Below are 25,210 nucleotides of genomic sequence, written 5' to 3' on the forward strand. Positions count from 1 at the left end.
TCTCTGGGCAACTCTATCTTAAAACCATCTGCACACAAACCCTGAACAACTAGCAAACTAAACTATATGCACTAGGGATGATAAAACCACCGGGTTAGAAGAGCTTGCCAGAGCAAGAGACGTTCCAGCCCTGTCCCTGGCGCTAAGAAGGAACGGAGAGGGACGGGGCCAGCAGTGCCCTATATACTGGCACATATGTGCATAGGTGCAGAGGGCGCTAGAGCTGGCCCTATGGATACCCCTAGGGGAAAAATTCCTGGCCCTGGTGCATGTGGTGCACACACCTACTTGGGACTGGACATGAGCAAGCACTCGAAGACGTACGGGCTCTGGTTTGCATTTTATGTTTTAGTTCTAACTGGAACCTTATGTTTCCACATCCTTTCCCTTGCTTTTATCTGAATCTGTATCTCAAGGTCTGTCAATACACTTCGGTTTGGTTGGACGATAAATCTGCCCACGTGCCTTGTGCTGAACCGGGGCGTTGCCGTACATCGGGGTGTTCAGAAGACAAGGGACTGGGCACTTGCGAGTGACGAAGTGGGTGAGTAAATTGCTAGCTGGCAGAGGGAAAGAGCAGGGCCTGCAGGCCCAGAGCAGGATGCAGGTGGGAGTAATTCACCCCCAGACACCTCAGGTACCCTCCCAAAAAGTGCCAGCCCAGGTTGGCGTAGGTCACTGCTGTCTGTGTCGCAGAGGGCTGGGCTCAGGTTTCACCCCCATTCTGAACTGGAGGCCTTCAGCCATTTGCCCGTTATTTTGGGGATTGGTATGCAGATTTCATGAGGTCCTTTGTTTGCCCACCCGCTCCACTGTGCGGTAAGTTTAAGGTTTGTTCTAGGTGCCAGACGGAATCTAAAGCTGTTTTGTAATCGATGAAGCAGGCAGATCTCCTGCCACTTCTTTCTGTTTGTTTGGGACGAGTGAGCCTCCCAGCCTGGGGCCAGAGACTGGTGGGAGCAGAGGTGATGCTAGCTCCCCCTCCCCCTCCCTTCGGCTCCAGCCCGAGCCTGAATGTCAAAGCCTCACCTACCCAGCTATTTGTAGTGCCCTAGCGTGGGCCTGGTCTGGGCCACTCACTCCCGACGCAGTATGGCCACATCAGCAGTGTCTGCAGGGGAAGGGTGGGGCTGGGGAGCAGGGCACAAGATCCTAGAGACTTGAATTCCACGGGCAGTTGGGAGAGTCTGTGACCAGGCAGAGTTAAGGTTAGTCGGGTGCCCTGGCTCTGCATTGGCAGCCCGTCACGTCTGCACTGCTGTTAAACTTCCCCTGGGCTGGGCTAATTACACCTCTCTAAGCACCTTACCTCGGCCCGTGTGAACACAGCTGTTACACCTGGGAACGTGCTGTCTTTGTCCCGGCTGCTAGCACAGACAGGTCAGTGGGTAGCTAGTCCCACAGGCTAGATCTCAGGGAGTGACTGGACTGCAGAGCCAGGTTCAATCATTTCACGGGTAGTCCTGGGATGCGTTCAGTGCTGGGGACTGCCCGGGCAGGGCACTGCCTGGGCTCGGGCTGCCGCAGGCTCCCTTCAGTTCGCACACGTTATCGGGGTGTCTGGTCTAGTCTGTTCCCAGTTACGTGGCCACGTCCTCGCAGCCGGTGGCCAGGATGGATTCCTCGGTAGAGGGCCCCGACGTGTCTGTCCACACTCTACTAGTTTGGATTGGCAGCTCTGCCCCTGAGCCCCACCCCCGCTACAGATACATCCCCCATCCCCACACACACCCACTGAGGTACAGACCTACAGCCCCAGGACAACCCCCCTGACGCGCTCACTCGCACACACGCCCTACTGCTGTTCTCCCGGGGAACAGCCCACGCCTGGCCCAGCCAGCCAGGCAGCGCAAGCATGTGAACAGCGTTCCCCTTCCCTGCCCCGGGTCACGCTCTTCACTTACAGTGGGGAAATGGAGGCACAGAGAAGAAGGCAGGAGGCCAGGCAGTGAGTCAGGGCCAGACCCCAGTGCCTGCCTGTGTCTCGGCAGCTCCCACCACTAGACTGTCATCCCCTTTCATGGCAGGGACTGGCTCGCAGACGGGAGGCTGGGCAGCGCCGGCAGGCGAGGCAGGCACTCACCTTCCGAGTGGTGGGAGAGAGTGAGCAGACTGACGCAGGAGGCGCCGATGCCAGAGCCGAAGACCGTGATTCGCAGGGGGTCGCCCCCAAAAAAGGCGATGTTTTCACTGATCCAGCGCAGCGCCTGGATCTGGTCCAGCAGCCCGTAGTTCCCCTTGGCCGCCTGGTCGCCTGTGCTCAGGAATCCTGTGGCAAAGAGAACCCGCTTAGGACACAGCAAGCAGCCTGCCTGACCTCCCACAACCCGCCAAGCCTGGCCGTGTGGGAGCCCTTCTACAGCCCCCGCTGCGAGCATCTGCGGCCAGCCTCCGGGACCTCCTCTAGGCTGTGCTGTGCGCCACAGGCTGAGGTCAGGGACCCCAATGGGAGCAGCCGAGATACCACCCCACTGCCAGCCCCCTCCATGCCCCCCGTGAGTCCCTGGGGCACCACCCCACTGCCAGCCCCATGAGCCCCCAGGAAAAGGCTGACTCTGGGCCTCTGTCCCACTGTGAAAGGGGCTAATGCGCCTGCCTTTCACAGCTGGACTCCTTCCCGCTCCACTCCTGGGCACAGTGCAGCAGCCCAGCCCCTGGGGTGGCACCAGGGCTAAGTGCAGGGGATGGGCCTGCACGGTCACTCAGCTGAGCCATCGGCTCTCCGAGGGCCTTGGGCACCACCCGTGACTCGACCTGAGCCCGTTCCAGGACAGGCTGCAAGGAGCCTGCCTGCCGGGCGGGCGAAGTCAGGAGTCCCGCAGCCTGCACCCCACGGCCTGGCAGGGCAGCGTCGCGCTCCGAGGGGCGTTCTCTGCTCTGGCAGCGGCTGGGAGGGTCACGTCCCCTGAGTGCTGGGGCTCAGCTGTCCTACGGCCCGGGGAGCCAGCAGCTTCTGCCCTCAGTGATTTCTTCAGACAAAGCCACTGGCGTGGGCTAAAGAAACAACCCAGCCCCAGAGTCCCTGACTCCAGCACCAGCCCAGAGAGGCACGTGTGCTCAGGGGCTCCAAGCCACGGAGCATTTACCCTGCTCATTGCGGGGGTCACCAGCACTGCCCCCAGCCTTCGCCAGGCCCGCAGCGTCCGGCAGAGCTGACGTTCCTCCATGCTGCCGGGCACCTGCCATCAGCCTGCTGCAGGGCAGACACTGGGGTGCACAGAGCTCCAGCAGTGCCCGGGGCACTCAGCTAGGGACAGGGAGGGGACAGCCCCCAGGAAGACGCTGGTCACAGACAAGCTGGCCTGGGCCTGGCTGGACTGCGGCAGGAGGGTGCGGTGCTCCAGGGCCCAGCAAGGCTGAATCTGGCCACAGGAGATCAGGAGAGACTCCCCACCAAGCCAGCTCCTCTCCACGCGAGGCAGGCTGCAGCTCAGGCTCTGGGAGCTGGGGCAGGGCTGGGGCGAGGCGGCTGGGAGCTGGTTTTCAGAAGCCCGTGTGTCTCCAGCTCCAGCAGATCTCAGTGTGAGCTGAGACGCTTTGCACTCTCGGGAATTACAGGCCAGGAGTCTGCGCTCAGGCACCAATAATGGACGGGGCACTGGGAAATCGTGTCCTAAGCGGTTTGCTCTAGGTCCCACACCTCCAGCTGGCCTCTCCCTCCGCAGGAGGCTGCAGAACCATCTCCCCAGGGGAAGGTGGCAGCCCTGCCACGGGGACAAAACACAGATGCTGTGGGGACAAACGCCGCAGGCCTGACCCACGCGGGGCAGAGGGCTAGACATGGCCTTGTCCATCGGAGGGGGGAGAGGGGTCAGGTGTGCATGCTCTGGCGCTAACAGAGGAGCTGTGCGTCAGGCGGGGAAGCGATCTGCCCTTCGGGAGAGCTCCCTATCGACCTGCTTCCAGCGGCAGCCTGTACGTGCCAAGGCTGGACACGGGATATTTCCCAGGGGGCAGCTCACTAGCGCTGGCCGGGCACCGCTGCGCCCAAGCCCCAGGGAGGAGGAGGAGGATAAACACATTTATTAATGATTTAACCTCAGATCATATCTGCTCTCAGCTGGGCCAGGCTGGCTGTGTAACTGAACTAAACTCCCCGCCCCAGGCGCGCACAAAGGGGGGCAGGGATGCAGGGCGGGTGAAGGACAGCCGCTGCCCATTCCCAGGTGATGCTGGCAGGCCTGAACAGCCTCCATGACACCCACGTCCCCCGCCCCACTGAACTCTTCAGGCTGTGACCCTTCCCTGGGCCGGGCGGGAGACAAGGGCAGGGCTGAGGTTCTCCCTCGCCCTGGGAGCAGAACAGGAGCTGCAGCTCGGAACCGCGGAGCCGGGAGCAGTGGGGGAAGCTGCAGCCACCCCCCTCCAGCAGGATCCCCAGCTGGTCTCGCTGCGGAGTGCCTGAGCCAACGGGCACCGGACGAGCGCCTCCCCCCAGCAGCTCACCTCCAAGCGGGGCCACTTCCCAACTTCAGACATTCCTACCCGAGCCTGAGCCCATCCTCCCTGCCCCCGCACTCGGGGTTCTGCCCTACACCTCCCTGCTCACCCCTCCTCGCGGCTCTGCCCCACACATCTGGCCCCCGCCCAAACCCAGATGCGTCTCTCGGGGATCCCCCGTAGCCCGCCTGGGTGCTGGGCCTGCCTGGCCCGTACCTAGCACGCCCACGCGGTAGTTGAGGGTGATGATGATGACGTTGCCGTAGCTGGCCAGGATGCTGCCGTCAATCATGTTCCCTGTGCCCTCCATGTAGGAGCCGCCATGGATATAAACCATCACGGGCTTGGCCCCGCTGTCCCGAATGTCTGAAAGAAGAGGAGGTTAAACACAGGACTCTGCCAGCAGGGGTGGACTGCAGGGCAGGGGAACACCACCAGCTGTGGAGGGGCAACACTCAGCATGCCTGGCCCTCTCAACCAGGCCAGATGGAGCCCAGCCTGCCACAGGCCAGCCGCCGCCTGCCCTCCGCACAGCCCAGCCCCTCAGCTGCCCTAGGGCAGCTGCAGCAGGCTGGTCCCAGCACTGCTTCTCGTCCCAGCCCCACGTGGTGAGCTGCTCCGGGGGTTCGGGCTCAGCAGGACCCACGCGACAATTCGTGGGCTACCCTGGAGACGGGCTCAGGCTGCACCTGCACCCACAAGGCTGGTCACTCAGCACTGGGCCCACCCTGGGCTCCTTCCTCAGCGTCCTGAGTGCGAAGGGGCGGTGGGAGCACGCTGCGCAGGCCCTTGGCTAGGGAGACCAGCGTGCGGCTGGCCTCTGGGAGTCCTGGACGCTGGCACTGCTTTGAGAAGGGGAAGAGGAGGGAGCTGGGCAGGTGGAAGGAGAGATCAATCCTCGCATTTCTGACCTGCCCTGGTAATGCAGGACCCATGTGTCCATGGCTTGAATACAAACCCACGGCACCCCAGCGCTACCCCCAGCCCAGACAGACAGCTACCTGGCGATGGGGGCAGACAGACAGACCGGAGGGGCACCGGGAATGGGGGAGAGCAGGGACTGGACAAGGTGCTGGGGGATGGAGTGTAAATGGAGGGGTGCAGGACAGTGAGGGATGTGGGCGGGTGAGGAGGTCTCAGGCCCCCTCTCTTCTGTCCGGAAGCATCTCTCAGTGGAAGAGCCCAGGCCTGGTGTGCTGCAGGCCCCAAGCGCTGGACCAGAGGAGCAGGCGCTGGCTACTGAAGCAACGAGCCCTCCCCTCTGGCCGTGGAGCCCACAGTCCTTACGCTTGGCCTCGGCGTCTCTCTCGCTCCCCTCCGTGGGGCGCTGGGGTCCAGCACCGGCAGGTCAGCCCCTTGCTGGTGCCAGTCACTGGCAGTGTTGCACAGCCATTATGACAGCCATCCCTCCGCCACCCGGCCCAGCCTCGTGGGGACACACCTCCTGTAACAACCCCCTCGCTACCCTCCTGAGTGCCCGCAGCCCAGAGCCCTGCCGCCAGGCCAGGCCAGGCCAGAGGCCAGGACCCCAGGGGCCTGCCATGCACACATTGGGCCTGATGCCTCTGTCTGCTTTGGATGGCTGCCCTCGTTTCACACACGGACGGTACACAGAAGGGGGCACAGTTACAGGGCTGCCTGTCTCGGCTCTCTCCACTCCACTCTGCTGACAGGCCTCTCTGTGAAGCCAGGTGCTGCTGGCACCAAGCGAGCCCTTGCCAGCACTCCTGACAGACGCAGGGCACTGGGCAGGCATGGCCAGAGCACCTGGAAGCTGGAACCAACCTCCCCAGCCCGGCTAGCTGCTCAGGACATCTTCCCGGGGTAACATGGGAGTCATGGGCCTTCTCCCTACAAGAGGCTACAGGTCCGTGTGCCTGTGAGAAGAGCATCTCCTGAGGCTACGAGCAAAGCCTGGCTACTCACCCTCGACATGTGGCCATAAATGTCCCCGCTCCAGGATCAAGGACTCCCTAATGCAAAGACTCTGGCCCCAAAACTCCCTGGTTAGCTGCTGACTTGCCTTTGAGCAGGCAGAGGCTGCAGGTCTAGCGGCCCCTGCAGACACAATGAGTCCTGAGGCTCCAGCTTTGCGTTTGGAATCCAGTTGCTCTCTCTCTTAGATTGCTGGCTAAGGTATTCAGCTTCCCTGAGAGCAGGGCCAGGGCAGCCACCCCCTCGGACAGCTGGCGACGGAGGCCCGGTGAGATCAAGCGGCACGCCGCAAGTCTGTGGCCCAGCTGGGACATGAACCCAGGTGGCACTTGAACCACTAGACCAGCCCTCCTCTGATGCTGTGCATTTGTCAGCATCTCAAAGCATACAAACCACTCCAGCCCTGACCGAAGGCCTGGGGGAGCCAGCAGACAAAGTCGGAAATCTGAGGGGAAAGCCAGAACTACCACCGAAGCAGCGTGCCCATCTCCTGCAGGGCAGGCTAATGGCCCAGCCAGGCCCCAACCTTGCCTCCAGCAGCCTCCAAGACTAGGGGCAAAGTGGGCTGTGCCTCCAGGAGACAGGCACAAGAAGCGCTGCCTGGGGTCGGGCAAGGGGGCAGAGGCTCTGCACCACATTTGTGCATTCCTGATTCTGATTCAGTCTGGCCAGGAGGGACCATCTGATCAGCTACTCTGGCCTTCTGCACAACACAGGGCATTCAGCCTCACCTGGTATGCCCATGGCGAGCCCAGTCAGCTGGTCTGGCAGTGTCACAATGCCTTAGCCAAACACCAGCCAGCTCTGGCCAAGGCTGTAGGCGTTAGCTAAGAACTGGCAAACTCCTCGCTGGAGACCAAGCCAGCTCCCAGGTAGGTTAGTGTTGTACCAGTCTTACAAGCACGTGTTTAGTGTTTAGACTGTGAAATGCTGTACGTTGCTGCCTGGGTAACGTCTGAGTTCCATGCTAGCAGGAAAGGAGCAAATTTTGCTTTACAACTTTGAAAATATTGACTCTGAACTTGTGAACACAGGCGTGGGAATCCCCCCTCTCCCGATTAAGGAAGCCTATCAAGATTAAACGGGCCGTTAAGAAACCCCGCACTACCCACGATTGGTGAATGGCCCCACCACTCCTTGTAAAGGGTGTGCGCAAGGGAGTTCCTCTCATGGACCGGAAGGTCAAATCCCAGCTAAAACACGCTCACAAGAACACGGGCAAGCTCTTTGCTGTTTGAACTCTCACAGGGCCAGAGTCGCTAAACTGAAGCGAAAGATCCCCCAGGGTTATCCCGGGTGTGCGGCTGGACAGCTCACCTCTCTGTCACCGCGCTCACTCTGCTCACGTGTGTGTGTGTGTTTGCTTGCTTTAACGTGTAAGGGCTTGTCTTCAGCGGGTGCTGCCCCGCTCGGCTGTAGTGCCTACGTGAAGACACTCCTAAACACTACGGTTGCTGGTAACCGGTCCTGGACCCCAAGCCCACACCCCTGCTCTGCCAAGGCTTCGCCCCCATCGCTCACACCCCCCAGCCTCCAGGTTGCTGCATGTCTCCATCTCCTTGCCCCCCGCCAGCTGGGCGCCCTCTGCTCCCAAACTGGACAGGAGCCTGCCTGTAGGTAGGAGGCAGTCCTGGCAGGGCAGAACAGGGCCTGGCCTAGCTTAATGACCTGGTGCCTCCCCCTGCCTTGCGGTAACCACACTTTGGTGTCCAGTGGGTACCTCTGTCCGGACACTGCCAGGTCCCTTTTCGACCAGACTTTCCGGTTTAAAACCAGGCACCTGGCATCCCTAAATGGCATCCGGAAACGGAAGCCAAAACCAGGATGGGTGGCAACCCTAGTGAACGCTGACAAAAGAGCTTCCCCCATCAGCATAGTTAATCCACCGCCCTGAGAGGCTGTCTGCACATTGCGCTGTCTACACAGGGAGTGGCGGAGCAAGCTGCATATTTTGTGAGCTTTGGTGTAAGTGGCCATTTATCACTGTCCATCTTGCCTGGGTGGCAAGAGATACTGGAATGCCCAAGGGGGCTGCCCATGACTCCATGGTCAGACTCTTCTAGTGCTTCAGGAATTCACACTGCTGGTGGCTTGGTGAAATCTAATTATAGAACGTACTGCCCACTTAGGGGGTCTGCCCTGAGGTCGGCTCTCATGGCATGAACCCCTCCAGAGAGCGTGAAAAGCACGACTTTTAGGAAAGCATACCGCCTGGATCTGAAAACATTGAGATGGAGAATCCGCCGCTTCCCCCCGGGAGTTTGTTTCAGTGGTTAATAACCCTCACTGTTAAAAATTTCTGCCTAATTTCTAATTTGAATTTATCTGACTTCAACTTCCAGGCGTTGGTTCTTGTTCTGCCTTTCTCTGCCAGCTTAAAGACAGCTTGGGACGGAGACGATTCTCTGTCAGTAAATGCTGATAAATGTTGATTTCACCATGCACATACAAACCAATGAAAAGATCTTTCCATTGATAATCATCAACATTTACTGATCGGCACAGAAAGAAAAATGCTGCTTCAGAAATTACTAGTTTGATTGGAGGATATTTACTTCATCTGTTTTGACATGTGATGTTGACAATATGAGTTTTAACAATTATAAAGCTTTCACTTTTGAAATCTCAATGTTTTACTCTCATTAAATAATTATTGTCTGGCACCCCCCATAATTTCCTGTGACTATGAAATTTAAATTGATAAAAATCTAAAAAATGCTTAGAAAGAAACACTGATATTGTCCACTAGAAATGATCCAAACATGAAAACAGAATTCTGCCAGAGCCCTTTAGCACCCACGGCTTCTCTCTGAAGGAATGTATACCTTGTAATCAACACAGCTCGCAACCCTCCTTTCCATGGGCTAATAAACAGCCTGAGTTCTTTCTCTCTCTCACTGTCCAGCATTTTCTCCAGCCCTCGAATATTTTTTGTGGCTCTCTTCTACACCCTCTCCAATTCTGGACTTCTGCAGGGCCAGATCACACAGCACACACCCTGGTGTGTAATGTAGGCAACCCTGGGGCTTCTTCAAGTCACTGCAGCCTGCTCAGTTCCTGCCTGTCCCTTGTCGCTTACAGCCCGTTCACTGCCAGAGAAGCACACAGGCTGTCCTGCTCTCCTGCTGTGTCACCAGGGCAGCAAGCCCCACTCGCACCGGGGTGGATTGGAGAATCCTTTGAGGCCCCACAGGATGGAGTTGCTAATGGAGCGGCGGGACATTGTCCTGCGAGCAGGCCGCACAAGGTGCAGAGGCTAAGCACTCTGGTCCCTCTCTCATTTCAATCCCTCAGCCTCAGCCTGGGTCCCTCTCGGGACCTTTCCCATCTCCGCCCCCTCTGAGCCAATGCCTCAGGCAGCGGCATCTTCAGTGCAGTCCTTTTTAAAGGCATCCTATCTACTTTCCTAATGGCCACTTGCCCGTGGGACTGACATCACAAGCACTCGCCCCATGGTGCTCCGTGGAGCTCCGCAGGTGCAGCGGGGAAGCTGCTTTCTGGCCGCCATCCCCCCCGCTCCCGTCCCACCACTTCACTGTGTCTAGCCCGTCTGCTGCGAAGCACCCTGCAGAGAGGAGGCTGGGGCCGTGCAGCACCAGGGAATTGGCAATCCCCAATGTCACAATGCGACCGCCAGGGACATTGCTAATGAGCTGAATTTATCACAGTGACGGGCACTGAAGACAAACATCCATTTAGGTCACAATACCAGGGGTTCTGGGATACGGGGAGGGCTTCACAGGGGCAAAAGCGGGAGGTTTGAGGTTGCAGATAGACAGACAGGCTGGTTTTGCTAGGTTAAATTCCATCCACCAGGAGGGTGCCCTGACCGCCACCGGCCTCTCACAATTCACCAGTTCCCACTGATGTGGATTTACAGCCACGTCCCCACTCACTCTCCCCTCTCCTCCCTCCCCTCAAGACTACAGGCCATGGGCCTTTTACACTGCGAGCGGGGGACTGCTCGGAGCAGGCTCCTCCCTTCCTTTCTAGGCTTGCTGAGGCTCTGGCCAAGAGCTGAGTGAGGCCAGGCTCCATGATGCTGTCTCACTACCAGGGGTGTCCCAACACCCAGAGAAGGGAAATGACTGGCCCTTGGTACCAGTCAAGGCAGGCTCTGGCAGGCAGGGCCACCCCTCCTCACGTGTCTCTACTACACCTAGACACAAACTCCAAAGCCGCCTTCCTCCTCGTGCCTGGGGATCACCCTCCACAGCCAGCTGGGCTACGCCCTCCACCTCCAGGCCTGGGGCTCTCCAGCCCAACTCTCATCTTGCAACCCCAGGTCAGCCTGTCCAGATCCTGCTCCCACAACGGCAAACCCACCTGCTCTTCCTGCGCAGCTCTGAACTGCGCTGCCCGCGCGAGAGCAAGCGAGCAGCACCACCAGCAAACAGCGAGGGAAGAGTGGGCTGAAGAGCCGGGAGCCCCCGGCAGAGCCCCATCACTCCTGGCCTGGCGCCCACTGCCCAGGACATTTACAATTCAGGGAGAGTCGGGAACCCTGCACTGGCTGAGGAGGAGACGGATGCGATGGGATCTAACTGGGCTTCTCCTCCCCTAGCTTCTGAGTCGGGACCTGCTCCATTTGAGACATCAGAGGCTCCCATTCCAGTGGCTTGATACCAGGGGGACTGGCACGATACAAGGCAGCTGGTGGGCGCCCAGCACACGGAGCCTTGTGGTAAATCACTGCATGCATTGCCCCTGCACCCCTGGCCTGCCTGAGCAGCTGCTGGCCACGTCTCCCCCCATTCATGGGCTGAACGTGGCACATGGTGATGGATGGACCGTTTAGCTACACGCACACCAAGGGCACTAGCTCAGTCACTCAGGCCGCTAGCACAATGGTCCCGCCAGCCACAGGGCCCTGCCCACTCCCCCCAGTGCCTCCTGCCCACTCAGATCAGAGCTGCACAAAAGGGCTGCGCCACTCCATGATGTCCGTGCCTTGGACACGGCCAGCAGGATCAGACACTCCTGTCCACTGTGCCGATCTGTCCTTGGCCACACAGCCCTGCTCTCCTGGTGGTGCCCCCCTCCCCAAGGAATCCTGGCCTTCCCTCTCCTTCCCCACTCTCGGCTTCCAGGCAGCAAGGACCTGTCAGCTTCACCAGCTCGCTGTGCCTGCTCCACTCCTGCAGGCATCCCCATCCAAGCCTGGCACGCTCGCTCACCGGCTCTGCCACCTCCTCCGCAAAGAGTGCAGCGCGCCTGTCCTCTGCCTCGGGCTGGGCAGGGTGAGAGCTGCTGCCCTCGGCGAATCCACACACATGGGGCCCTGGCCCAGGCGCCGGAAGGTCAGTCACTGCCGGACACGTGGGGCGTCGGGGGATGCAGCCGGCAGCGAGCACAGCTCGGTATTTAAAGCAAACGCTCCAACACCCACTGGGAGACTCCTGGAACCACCTCCCGTCCCGTCCAAGGGGAACCCGCGGGAGACAATCTGAGCTGCTGGGACCCCCCGGCCCAGCCTGTGCCAATGCGCCAAGCTGCTCTCTGCAGGTCCAGCTGGATGGGTGGGTTATCCCCACTCCCAAGTGACGATGCTAACCCTGGAGAGAGCAGAGGCCAGTCAAGTCTCAACAGCTCTGTGCTCAGCCTACTGCCTTCATCCGTATTTCCTGTGCCCTCTGCACCTGGAGTGGGGAGCAGTGGTGGCAGAGAGCATGCGAGAGGACGCATGAGAGAGAGAGAGAGAGAGAGAGAGAGAGAGAGAGCCGGCCTAGACTCCAGATAGCAGGCCTGGACCGCGTTCTGTCAGGTGCATGCTCCCTGCAAGCCAGAGGGCCCCAGAGGGAGTCGCACGGGACACAAGGGGATGAGGACAGGTGCTGCCTGCTCTGACACTGTGCATGGTGGGGAGAAGGTGGCTGGGATGGCAGCATGGGGGATGGAGCCAGAAGGGAAAGTCACTTAATTCACACAGTAAGTCTAACGTCAGAGAGAGGAGAGGCTTGAGGTGAAAGCGACCCAGGCCCCCTTTACTCCTCTCTTGTTCACACATCGCCATGCTTCTTTAGAGCCTTTTGCTCATACAGAGGCAGGTTGGGGCAGCCAGCAAACTCCTTCTAAAGCAAAACCCCAAAGGAAAGCAAAGAAAGGGCCAAGGGCTGAGCACCCCCTGCAGAGCCGGCCGCCCCGCCCCGCCCCGCCTCACCCCGTGCAACTGCTCAGCACAAGGACACAGAAAGACACAAACAAAGGGGGCTCCCTGGGAATGGCAGAGAATGGAGCAATTGCGTGTCATGCAGCAGCAGCAGCCTCGAGCACAGAAATACCTTCATCTTCGTCCCCGTCATTATCCGCTAAGTCCTCGCCCTGTTTCTTAGCGCTGGCTCCTAGGGACCAAACACGAGGAGACAGAACAGAAAAGAAAAACAAAAAACAAAAACAAAAGAGAATTCAAAAATAGCATGATAGCAGAGAAGGGGGCCGGGCCCCCAGCACGGCCGGGCTACTCACACGGCACCTCTCCACGGGCTCGGCCAGGGCTGCCGGCCAAGCGCAGCCACAGGTCACAGAGCGGACAGGGACCGCCTCTCCAGGCTGCCAGGGCCCTGCCCCCTAGCCTGCCCAGGCCCTGTGCTCCTTGGCCCGGGGGCCAGCAGCTGTGCTTGTGTGCCCTCCTGCCTGCCCCTCCCCACCACACGCTCAGCCTCTTCCCTGCAGCTTCCCCTGCGACCCAGACAGCTCAACTGATTCGTGGACCCTTTTCTGAGCACGCTCCAGGCCCTCCCCCAGAGGGTCCCCCATCCCAGCGGCAGTCAGGGAAGAGTGACTGGGCGCAGGCCGGGCTGTGCCAGAACTAGAGCCGCATTTCACACTGCTCTCCCTCTCTGTGCCCCCAGCACTAGCCTGGGGGGCATTCCCTCCATGGCCAGCCTAGACCACCAGCAAGCCTCTGCCGGCCTCCCCAGGGCTCCGCTCAGAGCAGAGACCCTCCTTTTGGCCAGCAGAGCCACACACGCCTTACAGGTGCTGGCCTACACACCTTCGCGGACAGGCCCTGTGGTCTGTCTCACAGCCCCTCCCCACTGGGATGCCTCCTCTGCTGTTTTCAGTCGCAAGCAGCCTCTTCCCCTGCTCACCCGCAGAGCAGTTATCTGGTCAGCGTCTGAGGGGAAGGAGGCTTTCTTGGCAAAGGACACAGCGCTGCTGACACACAGACGGGCCCAGTAGCTAGTCCCGGGAGTGGGCACGTGCAGAGAGCGTGAAGCAGTGGCTGTGGTTAGGCCTGGCAGGCACCAGAAGTACCTATCTGTGAGCAGCCCACCTCTGCTGTGTGTGCATCATCCAGCCACGCCTCTCCGGCTGCATGACGTGGTATACGGGCAGGGTGTGCCTGTCTGCCCGGGCATGCCTATGTGTGGGAGGGGCACAGCACCCTTTGCCCACATCCACCCCAAGAGGAGCGGAGGGTGCTCAGCGCCTTGCCCTCTGCAGCCACACAGGAAGACAGACCCTGCGTGAATCCTAGAAAGGAGCTCGGTTTGTTTGAGCCATCCTCGGTGCTGTGGCCCCAGCTGGGATCAGTGGCATGCTGTGCTGGGAGCTGCACACTCTCTGCTCAGAGTGTGGATGGGTTTATTTAAACGCAACCCCAGGCCTTGTGCCATATCCAGGTCAGCAGAGAGTATAGCCCCTGGCACCAGCTGGGATTCAACGGGACCAAGAACAAGGCGTGACGTCCTGCTCTCGGCCCAAGGCCTGGCAGCAGAGTCACCAGCACAGTCACAGGTAGGTTCCACCCGTGAGCTGGCTCTGGAGAGTCCCGCAGGGGGTGATGCTCTGCTTCGTGGGCCCCAAGACACACCCCAGCCCCCAGAGCCGTTGTTTCAGTGGCAGGCCGGGGAGGCCGAGAAAGGCGGCGCACGTTCTGGCACGCTGCTCCATGACCTCTTCCTCACTCACCCAAGCCCACCGCCACGGGAGAACACGGGGCGCGCACCCCGCGCAAGCTCTCAGACGGCGACATGTTGCAGAGACCCCCTGCCACTACTGGTTGGACACACCTCCGTGTCACCAGCCTAGACTCCTCGCACTGCCTTAGGGCTAGACAGACAGCCCCACCCAACCTCCCCTGTGGCCAGATCCTGCTGCCCCTGCCCACCTCTCCTGTGCCCTCTGCCTCACATTCCCAGCACCTCCCCCAGTTAGGAACATGGTGATCAGTGTGAGCTGGCTGAAGGGGAGAAGGCAATGGGCTGTGCTGAAAGGTGGATTATCAGCCTAGAGGGAGGTCACTAGTGGAATTCCTCAAGGAGCTGTCTTGGGACCAATCTTATTCAATATTTTTATTAATGACCTTGGCAAAGGAAGTCGGAGAGTGCTAATGAAACGGGCTGACGATATGAAGGGGGGAGACATCCTCAGCACCGAGGAAGATTGGAACATTAGAGGGGAATGACCTTGAAGACGGGAGTGACCAAAATGGAATGAAATTCAACAGTACAAAGTCCAAGGTCAGACACTCATAAGAATCTCTGCTACTAGCTGGGCGCTCATCCGTTGGCAGTGACAGAGGAGAGAGAGCTGGTGGGTGGGGTGGTCACAGACGACTATGAGCCATGGTGCATTCAAGAGTTTCAAAGAGCTGGCTGACCCATTAATGCTGATCTGCGATAAATCTTGGAACACTGGGGACGTGCCAGAAGACCCACAGAAAGCTAATGTAGTGACAATCATTAGAAAGGGTAAATAGGGGGATCTGAGTAGTTACAGGCCTGTCAGCCTGCCGTCAATCCTGGGCAAGATAATGGAGCGGCTGCTGTGGGATTCAATTAATGAAGAATTAAAGGAGAGGAATATAATTCATGTTAATCAACACGGGTTTCTGGGACACAGAGCTTGTCCACTCATTCGATAGCTTGTTTGATGAGATGACCAGACTGAGTGACAAAGGCAATAGTGTAGACTTCTGTACCATGCGAGATGCTGATTAAAACGGAACAGTATGAGGTTAAAATGGCACACAGGAAATGGATTAAAAGCTGGCTAAACAGCAGGTCTCAGAATAACGCTGATACCAGCTGGTTCCTTGCCTGCATGGTAAGGGCTGTTCTCGGAGAGGTGGGTGCAGCCCTGTACTCCGCTCCGGTGAATGCATACCCAGCGACCAAAGTCGAGAGCTTTGCCTAGCAGCACCCACAGGGGCAGTGCTTATGCCCCTCCCTTCACAGCCCTCCCACGGCTATCTGGAGGTGGCGGGCGCTGCCCTGACTCTCCTCTGCTCTGTCACACCAAAATCCCTGCTTGGAGACGCTGATGCAGGGTGGGCTGCGGAATCACATCTGGAAGAATAACAGTGACAATGCAAGCAGGGAACAGTCTTTTCTTCTTGGAGTTTGTACAAGCGAACACCCAGAAATCGGTGACTATCTGCCAGCCATGGCAGGGATCTGTCCTGAGTCGAGGTCTCGTCCCTAGCTTCAGAAATGATGTGGATAATGGCACAGAGAGCACACTTAAATAGACTATCAGGCCACAAGCAGTCCCAGCAGGAGGCTGGCTCAGAGTCTATTTAAAGAGTGAGTGCAGAGCTGCCCTCCCAAAGTTCGTACGCATTCTCCATGCCGTGACAATAGCACGGCGGCTAGCAAAGGCATGCCACATCGCAGCCTGCAGAAATCCACTGTGGAGACAGCACTAAGGAATGCCTCTGAGAGTGAATGAGCCTGCCGTGCACTGACTGTGCAGGTACCAACCAAAGCACTGCATAAGGCGTAGCAGTGCAGGCAGTTATCCACCTGGAAATGGTCTGAGCAGAGACGGGCTGTCCCTTCAACTGCTCAGTGAAGTGAAAGTCAAGGTGATGAACAAAACGGTGTGGTCCTTTCTACATACAATGCTAAGCACCACCTGACATCTAAGCCAGTAGTCCCCAAAGAGCAGGGCATGCCCTGCGAGGGACCATCACCCAGCCCTGCTCTGCACCAGCCCTGCCCCCGGGTGGGGGCAAGGACACATTCCACTACTGGTAAGGGGGGCACTAGAGGAAAAGTTTGGGCACTGCTGATCTAAGCTATGTAGTTGCTGCTCCCCTGCACTTGAGTGTGGTTTGCGGAAAAAATGCAGGTAAGTAAATAACCTGATTAAGGTGGAAGTGAGACACCACTTTGGACAAAAACGTTGGGTGTGGTCTTAAAGCCACCTGGTCCTTGGAGAATGGAGCGTACAGAGGACCCGTTACGAAGGCCTGCAATTCACGAACTCTTCTTGGGGATGTTACACCCCCAAGGAAGACAAGAGCTGAGCCCATGAATATGTTGCTATTGGCTTGAACAGCAGCCGTCAGTGCCCCCACGGCCATATTAAGGTCCCACAATGGGGTGCTGTTACCTTCACTAGTGGGAAACGACAGATAACCCTCTGGAAAACCTCACCATCATCGGGTTTGAGAATACCAACTTCCTGTTAACGGGGCGATGGAGAGCTGAGATTGCCACCAAGTGACCCCTCAAGGAGCTCAGAGAAAGGCCTGAAGATTTCAAATGCAACAAAGAATCCAAAATGTCCAGAACCCAGGCTTAGTGCAGTACTTGGCAGATGCCTTTATTGAATTTCATCCTATTTATTTCAGACCATTTCTCCAGATCATTCTGAATTCTAATCCTGCCCTCCAAAGCGCTTGCAACCCCAAGCAGTTTAGTATCAGCTGCAAACTTTGCATTTATCCAAATCATTTACGAAGATATTAAACAGAATCAGACCCAGGACAGATCCCTGCAATGGCTGAAGGATATCACCAATTTATGGGTGTTTTCCTGTACAAACTCGGTCTGCATCTCTAAGGCTGATGCCTTGTGCCTGAGCAGATCCTGATATGACCTGAAGTCTTCTGGTACCGGAAAGAAACATGAGGGTATTGCTGTGTCATTAAGTGACGAAGAGGAAGGTGTACTTGGGACTAGCGGAACCCCTTGAGGAATGACAGCCAACTGCTGCCAACGTTCAGGGTGCTCCACCGCCGAGGGAATCATCTTTGCTGATGGCTACAGGCCTGGTGGTCCGGCAGAGAGTGCACTGGAGATATAGGCGACTTCACCCTGAATGAGGGACTTCCCAGGGATTCCATGGAGGCCACTGTGAACGAGGGTACTGCATCGGCACCCAGGAAGAACAAAGCCAGCTTCCCGTGGTACCAGTCCCAGACCCGATCATGATTCCCGCTGTGTCCTGATGACCTTCAAGACTGAGATGGGGAAGAGGGTGGGCGGCACCTGACTCCTGCCCTTGGGGAGGCTGGGGGGGGAGGGAGGAAGGGAGGGGAGACCTGGTGCCCAGACCATGGTCCTGCCCCCTGCTCCGCCCCGCTCAGCCTCCTCCCCAGCTCGACCCCACCAACGTTCCACCCACGCTCTGCTCGGCCCCTCCCCTGAGCTCTCCACCGCTCACGCCTCTTCGCCCCCTCCCCCTCCCCCAAGGCCCCCCACTCATGTCTCCCGGGGGAGAGGGCGCAGAGGTGCGAGAGGCGGGCGGGGAGGGGGCCGGGTGGGACCATGGGGGCAGCGGCGGAGCAGGAGCTTCCAGCAGTGGCTGTTTGGCGAGGCTTAGCCTCTCCCAGCCCGTTATACCGCTGCCCATCGAGATGCCTCTGAGCTCGACTGGGGATCACTCCAAGTAGCTCACTGGTGGCAGTGGGGCCACCAAAATGGCCAGCGTCACCCGGGGCCCAAGCTGGCGGTGCCATCGGCACCAAGGGAACGGCCACTGGTACCGTGGATGCTGGTGTCAGCATCCATCTCACGCTCGGTGCCAATGAGTCTTTGGGACCCAGAGTGAAGCTGGCGCCAGGCCAGCAGACACAGGCTGCATCAGTACGGCAGAGTCTGAGCGTGTCGATGATGCGCAGTGCTGGGCAGGAAGTCGACACCTGCCTGCAGAGGGTGAACCATGGTGCAGATGACGATGCTGGCAATGACTGTAAGTTTTCTACCAAACCGGGGGGTTTAAGATGCTGCCAGCATGGTGAGTCAGGCCTAGACAGGCACAGCAAATCTGCTGCTACCTGATATTCGGTCAGGGTGAGACCGACAGTGCCACCATCTCTGAACAGGGTCCTGGACTCAATGGGCACCTTGCAGTGGTGCCGGAGTCAATGGTACGGTTCTCCTCAGTCCTGGAGATCTGGCTGATGGGCCCACGCTGCCCTGCACACTGGGAGACTCCAGGCTGGCCAGTACTTTTCTTAGGCAGAGACGACCAGTCTCCCTGACCTGCGGAGTGGCCCCAGTCTGTTTTATGGATTCTTTTTCTCAGGGGGCCAGATAAAAGGAAGCAGTCCTTCTCCCTTCTGGGTGAGTAGGCCGAGGTCAGTCGAGAAGTCCCAGGGAGGGGCCTGGCTCTCCATAGCAGTCCCCAGGGCTGAGGCAAGCCTCATGGTCTGCTTGAGAAAGTGCTGCTTCCATTGTGGGTCTGTGTCCTTACAAATACAGCACCTTTCTTTACCATGTCCTTCCCCAAGACGCAATCCATGTGTAGTGTGGGGATCGCCACCCATACGAAGGGCGATGTTTAAACCCCAGTGAGGGCATCCTAACAGCGAGTGCTGACGACCGCATTACGACCACTCATGCAGTCAAGTCAATCACGAAAAGCTGTGGGACAAGTGGGAGGACACTAAGTGCTCCGGCATGAGGCGTGAGAAGGAACTGAGGGGGGTCAGGGAGGCACTACCCTTATATAGCCAAGGAAGGGGTGCGAGCCCGCCCCATGGGTGCAGCTCGGTGAAACCCTCTGATTTTGGTGCACTGGGGGTGCATACGCCTGAGTGGAATACATGTGTGCAACCACGCGATGAAGAAACAGGGAATCATCATCTGGCAGGGGTGCTTCCAATGGGTACCTCAGGGTTCAGTTCTTGGCCCTATGCTAATTAACATTTTTATCAATGACTTGAAAGAGAAGGTCAACTGCTCACTGAAAGTCTGCAGATGACACAAAGATTGGGGAGATGGTAGATAATGAAGAGGACGGGTTGCTGACAAAAAGTGATCTGGATCGCTTGGTAAACTGGATGCAAACAAACAATATCCCTTTTAATGTGGCTAAATGTCGATGTGTACATCTAAGAGCAAAGGACGTAGACCATGCTCACAGAATGGAGCACTCTATCCTGGGAAGCAGCGGTTCTGAAGAAGATCTGGGGTCATGGTGGATAATTGACCATGAGATAACACGCTCCCAGTAAGCCACTGTGGCCAAAAGGGCTAATGGGATCCTTGCATGCCTAAACTGGGGAATCTGGAGTAGGACTGAGATTATTTTACTCTGTATTTGGCACTGGTGTGAGTGCTGCTGGAATCCTGGGTCCAGTTCTGGTGCTCACAATCCAAGAAGGATGTCGATAAATCAGAGAGGGTTCAGAGAAGAGCCGTGAGAATGACCGAAGGGCTAGAAAACATGCCTTTTAGTAGCAGTATAGACTCAGGGAGCTCTGTCTACGTCGCTTAACAAAGAGAAGGTTTAAGGGGCGCCTCGAGAACGGCCAGTAAGTATCTGCCTCGAGAACGGCCAGTAAGTATCTACATGGAGAACAATATTTGATGATGGGCCCGTCGGTCTAGAATGGACAGTCCCACACAGAATCCAAGGGCTGGTAGTTGAAGCTAGACCAGTGGCGTACTGTGGGTCTCCAGTGCTGGGGGCCAAGCCTGCATTTGCACCCCACCCTCAGGCCTCACGTCCTCTCCCCCCGCCCCTGTGGCAGGGCAGGAGGGGTCCCGGCACCACTCCCCAGCTGCCCTGGGGAGGGGGGGGTCTGTACTTTCAGGGAGACAGGGACGTGAGGCCTGGAGGGGGGCACAAAGGCAGGCTTGGCTCTACGGCCCACCCCCACACTTACCTGCTGCGCAGTACCCACGTCTCTCACTCCAGCCTCGAAGCCCAGCGCCGGCTCGGAAGGGGCAGCCTCACCCCCCCCGGGCCTTTGGGAGGAGACATTGAGCTGGCCCTTCACAACACACAGGGGTGGGGTGCGCAGGAGGCCCCCCTTCGGTACGTCACTGTCTGTGGGCCCATTTCCTGCTCTTCCCCACTGTGGGGGGCGTGATGGGCTCCGGTCCCTGCAGCTCCCTCATTGCGCCCAGCGTGGGGGCAAGCGGCTGGGTTGGCGGGACGCTTGCTGCTGCAGCGGGAGTCCTCGGCTGCTGGTGTAGTGCCAATGACCAGGACCTCAGACTTCGGGACCTAGGTCTGGACGGCTCTCAAGTTCTGATAGGTCCGAGTTGTCGATATTACACTCAGTGCAGCGGGGGCGGCTTCTCCTCCGAGGGCCTGGCCGGTGCCTCCCCAGCTAGACAAATTTGGATTAGAAATAAGGCGTAAACTTTCAACAACAAGGGTCATTAACCACTGGAACGGATCAGTGGCTGGGTGGAGTGTCCATCACGGGGAAATTTAAATTCAGATGGGATGGTTTCTAAAGGCTATGTTGTAAAAACGATTATTTGGAGAAGCTCTCGGGCCGTGTGAGGCAGGAGGTCAGACGAGATGATCACAAGGGTCCCTTCTGGCCTTGGAACCCATCAGTCCATGAATCCTTGGTCATTTCCGAGTGCCCATCACCAGAAGCCGCTGACAAATTTAGCTTCTTCTCTGAATTCCCAGAGAACCAATGGAAGACCTAGCGAGAGCAGCGTGGCTACCAGTTACAGGAATCAGGTATGTCGGACTTGGCTGGACGAAGAGAAAGGGTGGATGACAAGGAGCGACAAGTGTGAAGGGTGCAGGGACTGCGCGGGGCCCTCAGGGGTTACAACTAAGAGCAGCAAGATTAAGTTCAGCCAAGGAAATTTGAGGTGAGATCAGGAAACATCCTGCAATAGTGAGGGGCATTTGATTGTGGAAATAGCTTCACGGGGGCATGGTGGCCAGAACCTGGCTGAAGGGAGCAATCCTGCCCTGCTTCCCAGAACTGGGGATCGCCCAATAGGTTTTGCCAGTTACCAGTTTATGTGCGTCTAAATACGCCAGCCCACTTCAGATCCCAGATCCTTAAATCTGACCACAGAAGCCCCAACAGGCCCATCAAACCAGTCCTCAGGGCCAGAGCTGGTCCCAGCTCATGTTTATTTGTGTCCACAGACATGCAGCTGACAAAATGAAAGCACACTTGGTTCCTCCCTTCTTCCCCCACCAGGAGCCCGTTTCCTCTGCCGCCATCACGAACCCCGGAGCTGCACTGCCGTAGCGCTAACCGGCGCCAAACGCCGTGGGGATGCTCATTTCCTTTTAGCTTAAGTGTGTTAGAAACAGGTGTAAGATTAACCAAAATAAACCACTTGCACCAAAATACGAGTGTCCACAAAGGAGTTTGCACTGGATGAACTAAACCGAAGCAAGTCTGCTGTAGACAAGCCCTTAGCCACGGGAGGGAGGCAGCTTCAGGGGTTAGCAACACCCCCAGCAAGAGCAGCCCCGCGCTCTGAGCCCCCGTGTCCCAACCACGCCCATTCTTCTTCAAAGCAAGGCAGTCCCAGAGCGGGGTGCCCCGCCCGCCGAGCCAGCTGCACGTTGTGGCAGGTTCCCAGTGGACCCAGATTAGGGGCTGCTAAGAGAAAGGGAAAGTGGGTTGGGGGGTATGAAAAGAGCCAGGCTGAGCACAACAACAGATGAACCCTTCCTCTGCCCAGCTGGGGGAGGGATGGACAAGGCCTGGGAGTGCTGGCCCAGCTCAGGAACAGGCCTTTTCTGTCCAGTCACTGCCCTGTAGCCCTGGAAACCAGAGCCACGGGGAAGAGACACTCCAGTTCCCAGCAAGGTGGACACTCACGCCCTACCCCTTGCTGTGTGCCAGCTGCCTGGGACACCGGCACAGCTCGCGCCAGCATTCACCAGCCACAACTTCTTAAAAAAACCATCACAAACACAAGCAACAGGCCAATGGCCTGGGCAGCAACGGGCCAGCCATCCTCCAGGACACTAGTCCACCTGTTAGCACCGCAGCTGGCGCCCCATGCCGGACCAGCCCTGGGACACTTACAGCAAGTCTCCAGAAGGCCAGGAACCCCCAGGAGCATCTTCAGTGTAATGCCTAGATCTGCAGCACGCAAAGAAAGGGAGGTGCCTGCCTGCAGCAGCGAGCCACTCAGAACAGCCTGAAGTCTGACTAGAGCTCTGGAACGTCCCAGGGTTTGGGGCCTGGGCCGCTAGCGGTGGGGCAGCTCATGTTTTAAAGGCAGAACTCTCGCCTCACCTCAGGGACCTCTGGCTCCCACATGTGCTTTCACCATGCCTCACTCCGACTAGCAGGCGCATCTTTTGTGTTAGTAAAGACTCAAACCGATCTCTGGGACTGCAGAAATAGCTAACCCCACAGGATGCTGTGCCTCCCAAGGAGAGGGAGGAGTCAGCAGTCCTCAAAGCAGCTCTCATCCCTCCTGCTGGGGGCAGAGATGTAAGCAGGCACCACAAGGGAGCAATCACAAACAGACCTAATTCGTATCAAATCCAGTGAGTGCCTCTACTCAGAGCCCCCTGGCCTCTTCGCTCTGCCCACCGAGTTATTCCACCACGGTTTGGTCAGGGGCTGTTGGCGAAACACCCACTAGTTTGCAGGCCAGAGTCATTCCACAACAAAACCGCTGCAATCCCCGGAGTCATGCTGGGAAGTCACCCCCACTGCCCCAGCTGCTGCTCTCCTGTTCCCACGTGGCCTCCCAGGGGCTTCTCAACACACAAGGGGTGTAGCGCATTCGCTGTCCTGGGCTAGTTAAAGCAGGACAGCCTGACACACGTATGGACAGCCTGCACTGGAAGGGAAATAACCGACAGTGGTATAAGGCACCTCGATCCTGGACAAACGGGGTCCACACTAGGGGTTGAACTGAGCCCTAACTGACACAGTTCTACTGGCACAAAATCTGTTCAGAAGCTAGGCCTTACTCCTCAACTATTCACATCCCCTCGGGGCAACCCGGCGGAGCACGAGGGGTTTGGCTTCCACGGGAAATGAGACTGGGCGAAGGTGCAGTAACCCAGTAACCAGGGTGTTGGGGGCTGACCGCTCCATGTGCAAGCGGTCTGGGCAGCTCCCTGGTTAAGGCACAGCAGTGTTTTGCATGGAAAGCAGGAACTGAGCCTGAATGAAGGCCAGCGTGTCCTCTGCGGCCCAACCGGACTTACAATGAACTTCCTGACCTAGGCAGGATGCAGAAAGCTCCCCAGGAGGCCAGAGCTCCCTGGAATCGTAAGAGGAGGCTACGCTGGAAGGCTGCTGTATGGGAGAATGGGCAGCGTGCTGCTGCCTGCCACTGCAAATGGCTCCGTACCCCAAAGGACTGCCTTCCTTCCAAACGCTGCCAGCAGCGCCTGCGGCTCTCCCTGAGCGCCAGGCCTAGGTGCCTCATTTCAGAAGTGCTTTCCCGAAAGGGTCACCTCCCCTTGGTGCCAAGGAGAACGAAGCCACGCCCTGCGCCGGGAACGAGCAGAGCTTGCTTCGCTCCATTGGAAACACGGCAGAGACCATTCTGAAAGGACAGCCATCAGCCCCGCCGACGGAGTCGCCCACAACGCCTGTTACCCCCACGGTATCGGTGACACCTCATCTACCGACCAGGGCTGGCGGCTGAGGTGTGTGCACACAGGAGAACGCGAGGGGCATGCCTGCAGGGAACATGGAGGCCAGGAGCGTGGGGAGCTGGTCAGGGAGCTCTGGCTGCTCCAGAGCCAGGTGACCCAAGTGTACAGGTTAATAGGGACCTACATAAAAGTTCAAATAAAAACTGATTTGAGGTTGACCCTTCTGATCTTCAGATCATTAGAAATATCCCATGGGAACCTGCTCCTTGGGGTTCTTGTTTAAAGTACAAGGAAATGCGAAGACAAAAATCCACATTCTACAGAAGTTAATAGCAATAGGAAATAGCAATCACTTATGTAAAGACATTCCCGAATGTTCAGCGATCCCCGACCCAAGCATTACTGACCCAGCAAGCTGAGAGTCGAGGCTGAATGTAAAAGCAATCCAAACATGTTCAGAAATGGATCCTTTTCATTTTTATCACCGCCCGGCCTTCCTACAAGGCAGAGTTAAGGATGTTTGGGTGCCTCAGCTGTGCATTTGGATTACTCTTACATTTAACCTGAACTCTGAATGCTCCCGTTAGCAGCACTTGGCTGGGAATAATCACTGACGTAGCTCTCTGGTACCTTCACTCTCTCTTACAGGCGTAAGATACAGGAGAAGCAGAGCCTCCTCTAACCAGAGCCAAACCCTTGAGTCTAGGCAGCCACTCGGTCCCTGCCCAGCAGATGGGAGACGCCCAGGAACCAGTGATGGACAGCACAGAAATCCCTGCCCTGGGCAGAAGAGGGGACACGGGGCTGAATCTCTCCCCTAAGGCTATTTATTAATGGCATGTCATAAACACCCTCCACACCCACACACCCTGCGCACCCAGTAAGCAGTGAAGTGCCTGCTTCCCCTCCCAACGCAGGGGCCTGTGAAGCCCTGGCAGGCAGTGGCAGGCTGAGGAGCACTCTGGGAGGAAGTGCTTTCAAGTGGCTCGTGAAGGGCCAGCTGCTGGTGCAGCATGAGAGGGAGCAGTCCGCTCCGGAGGCAGCGTGTGGAGACTCCCTTTCGGGGCAGCCTTGGCACTCACAGAGAGATGGCGTGTGAGTAGCCAGACAGCGACGGGGAAAGCAAAGCAAAGAAACCAAAGAAAGGAACTCAGGGAAATCTCTGGAAGGAAAGAGAATTCTCGTCACCCCTCCAAGCCGTGCCGCCCAAGAGGAACGCACCGAGGAGAGAAGAGAAGAGAAGAGAAGAGAAGGACATGGGCGCCCAGGCCATGACAGCCCCTCCCAGGGCAGGCACTCTAACTGCAGCAGC

The 25,210-nt window shown here is 57.8% G+C and overlaps 1 protein-coding gene across 2 annotated transcripts in view; it reads right to left on the minus strand.

Moving 5' to 3' along the window:
• Positions 1-25,210, minus strand: part of NLGN3 (neuroligin 3) — an 82,799-nt gene that overhangs the window by 19,299 nt on the left and 38,290 nt on the right. The window contains exons 4-6 of one of the 2 annotated variants that reach the window (XM_067547957.1): positions 12,657-12,716; positions 4,657-4,806; positions 2,084-2,269 (exon numbers count right to left, since the gene is read on the minus strand). In XM_067547957.1, coding sequence (XP_067404058.1) covers positions 2,084-2,269; positions 4,657-4,806; positions 12,657-12,716 — 396 coding nt within the window. The remainder of the gene's footprint in view (positions 1-2,083; positions 2,270-4,656; positions 4,807-12,656; positions 12,717-25,210) is intronic. The other variant, XM_067547956.1, reaches the window with a different exon arrangement.

The sequence above is a fragment of the Emydura macquarii genome, unplaced genomic scaffold (genome assembly GCF_026122565.2).
Source record: "Emydura macquarii macquarii isolate MOO-44397 ecotype Brisbane River unplaced genomic scaffold, CSIRO-AGI_Emac_v2 contig_1253, whole genome shotgun sequence".
NCBI classification, from domain to species: domain Eukaryota; kingdom Metazoa; phylum Chordata; order Testudines; family Chelidae; genus Emydura; species Emydura macquarii.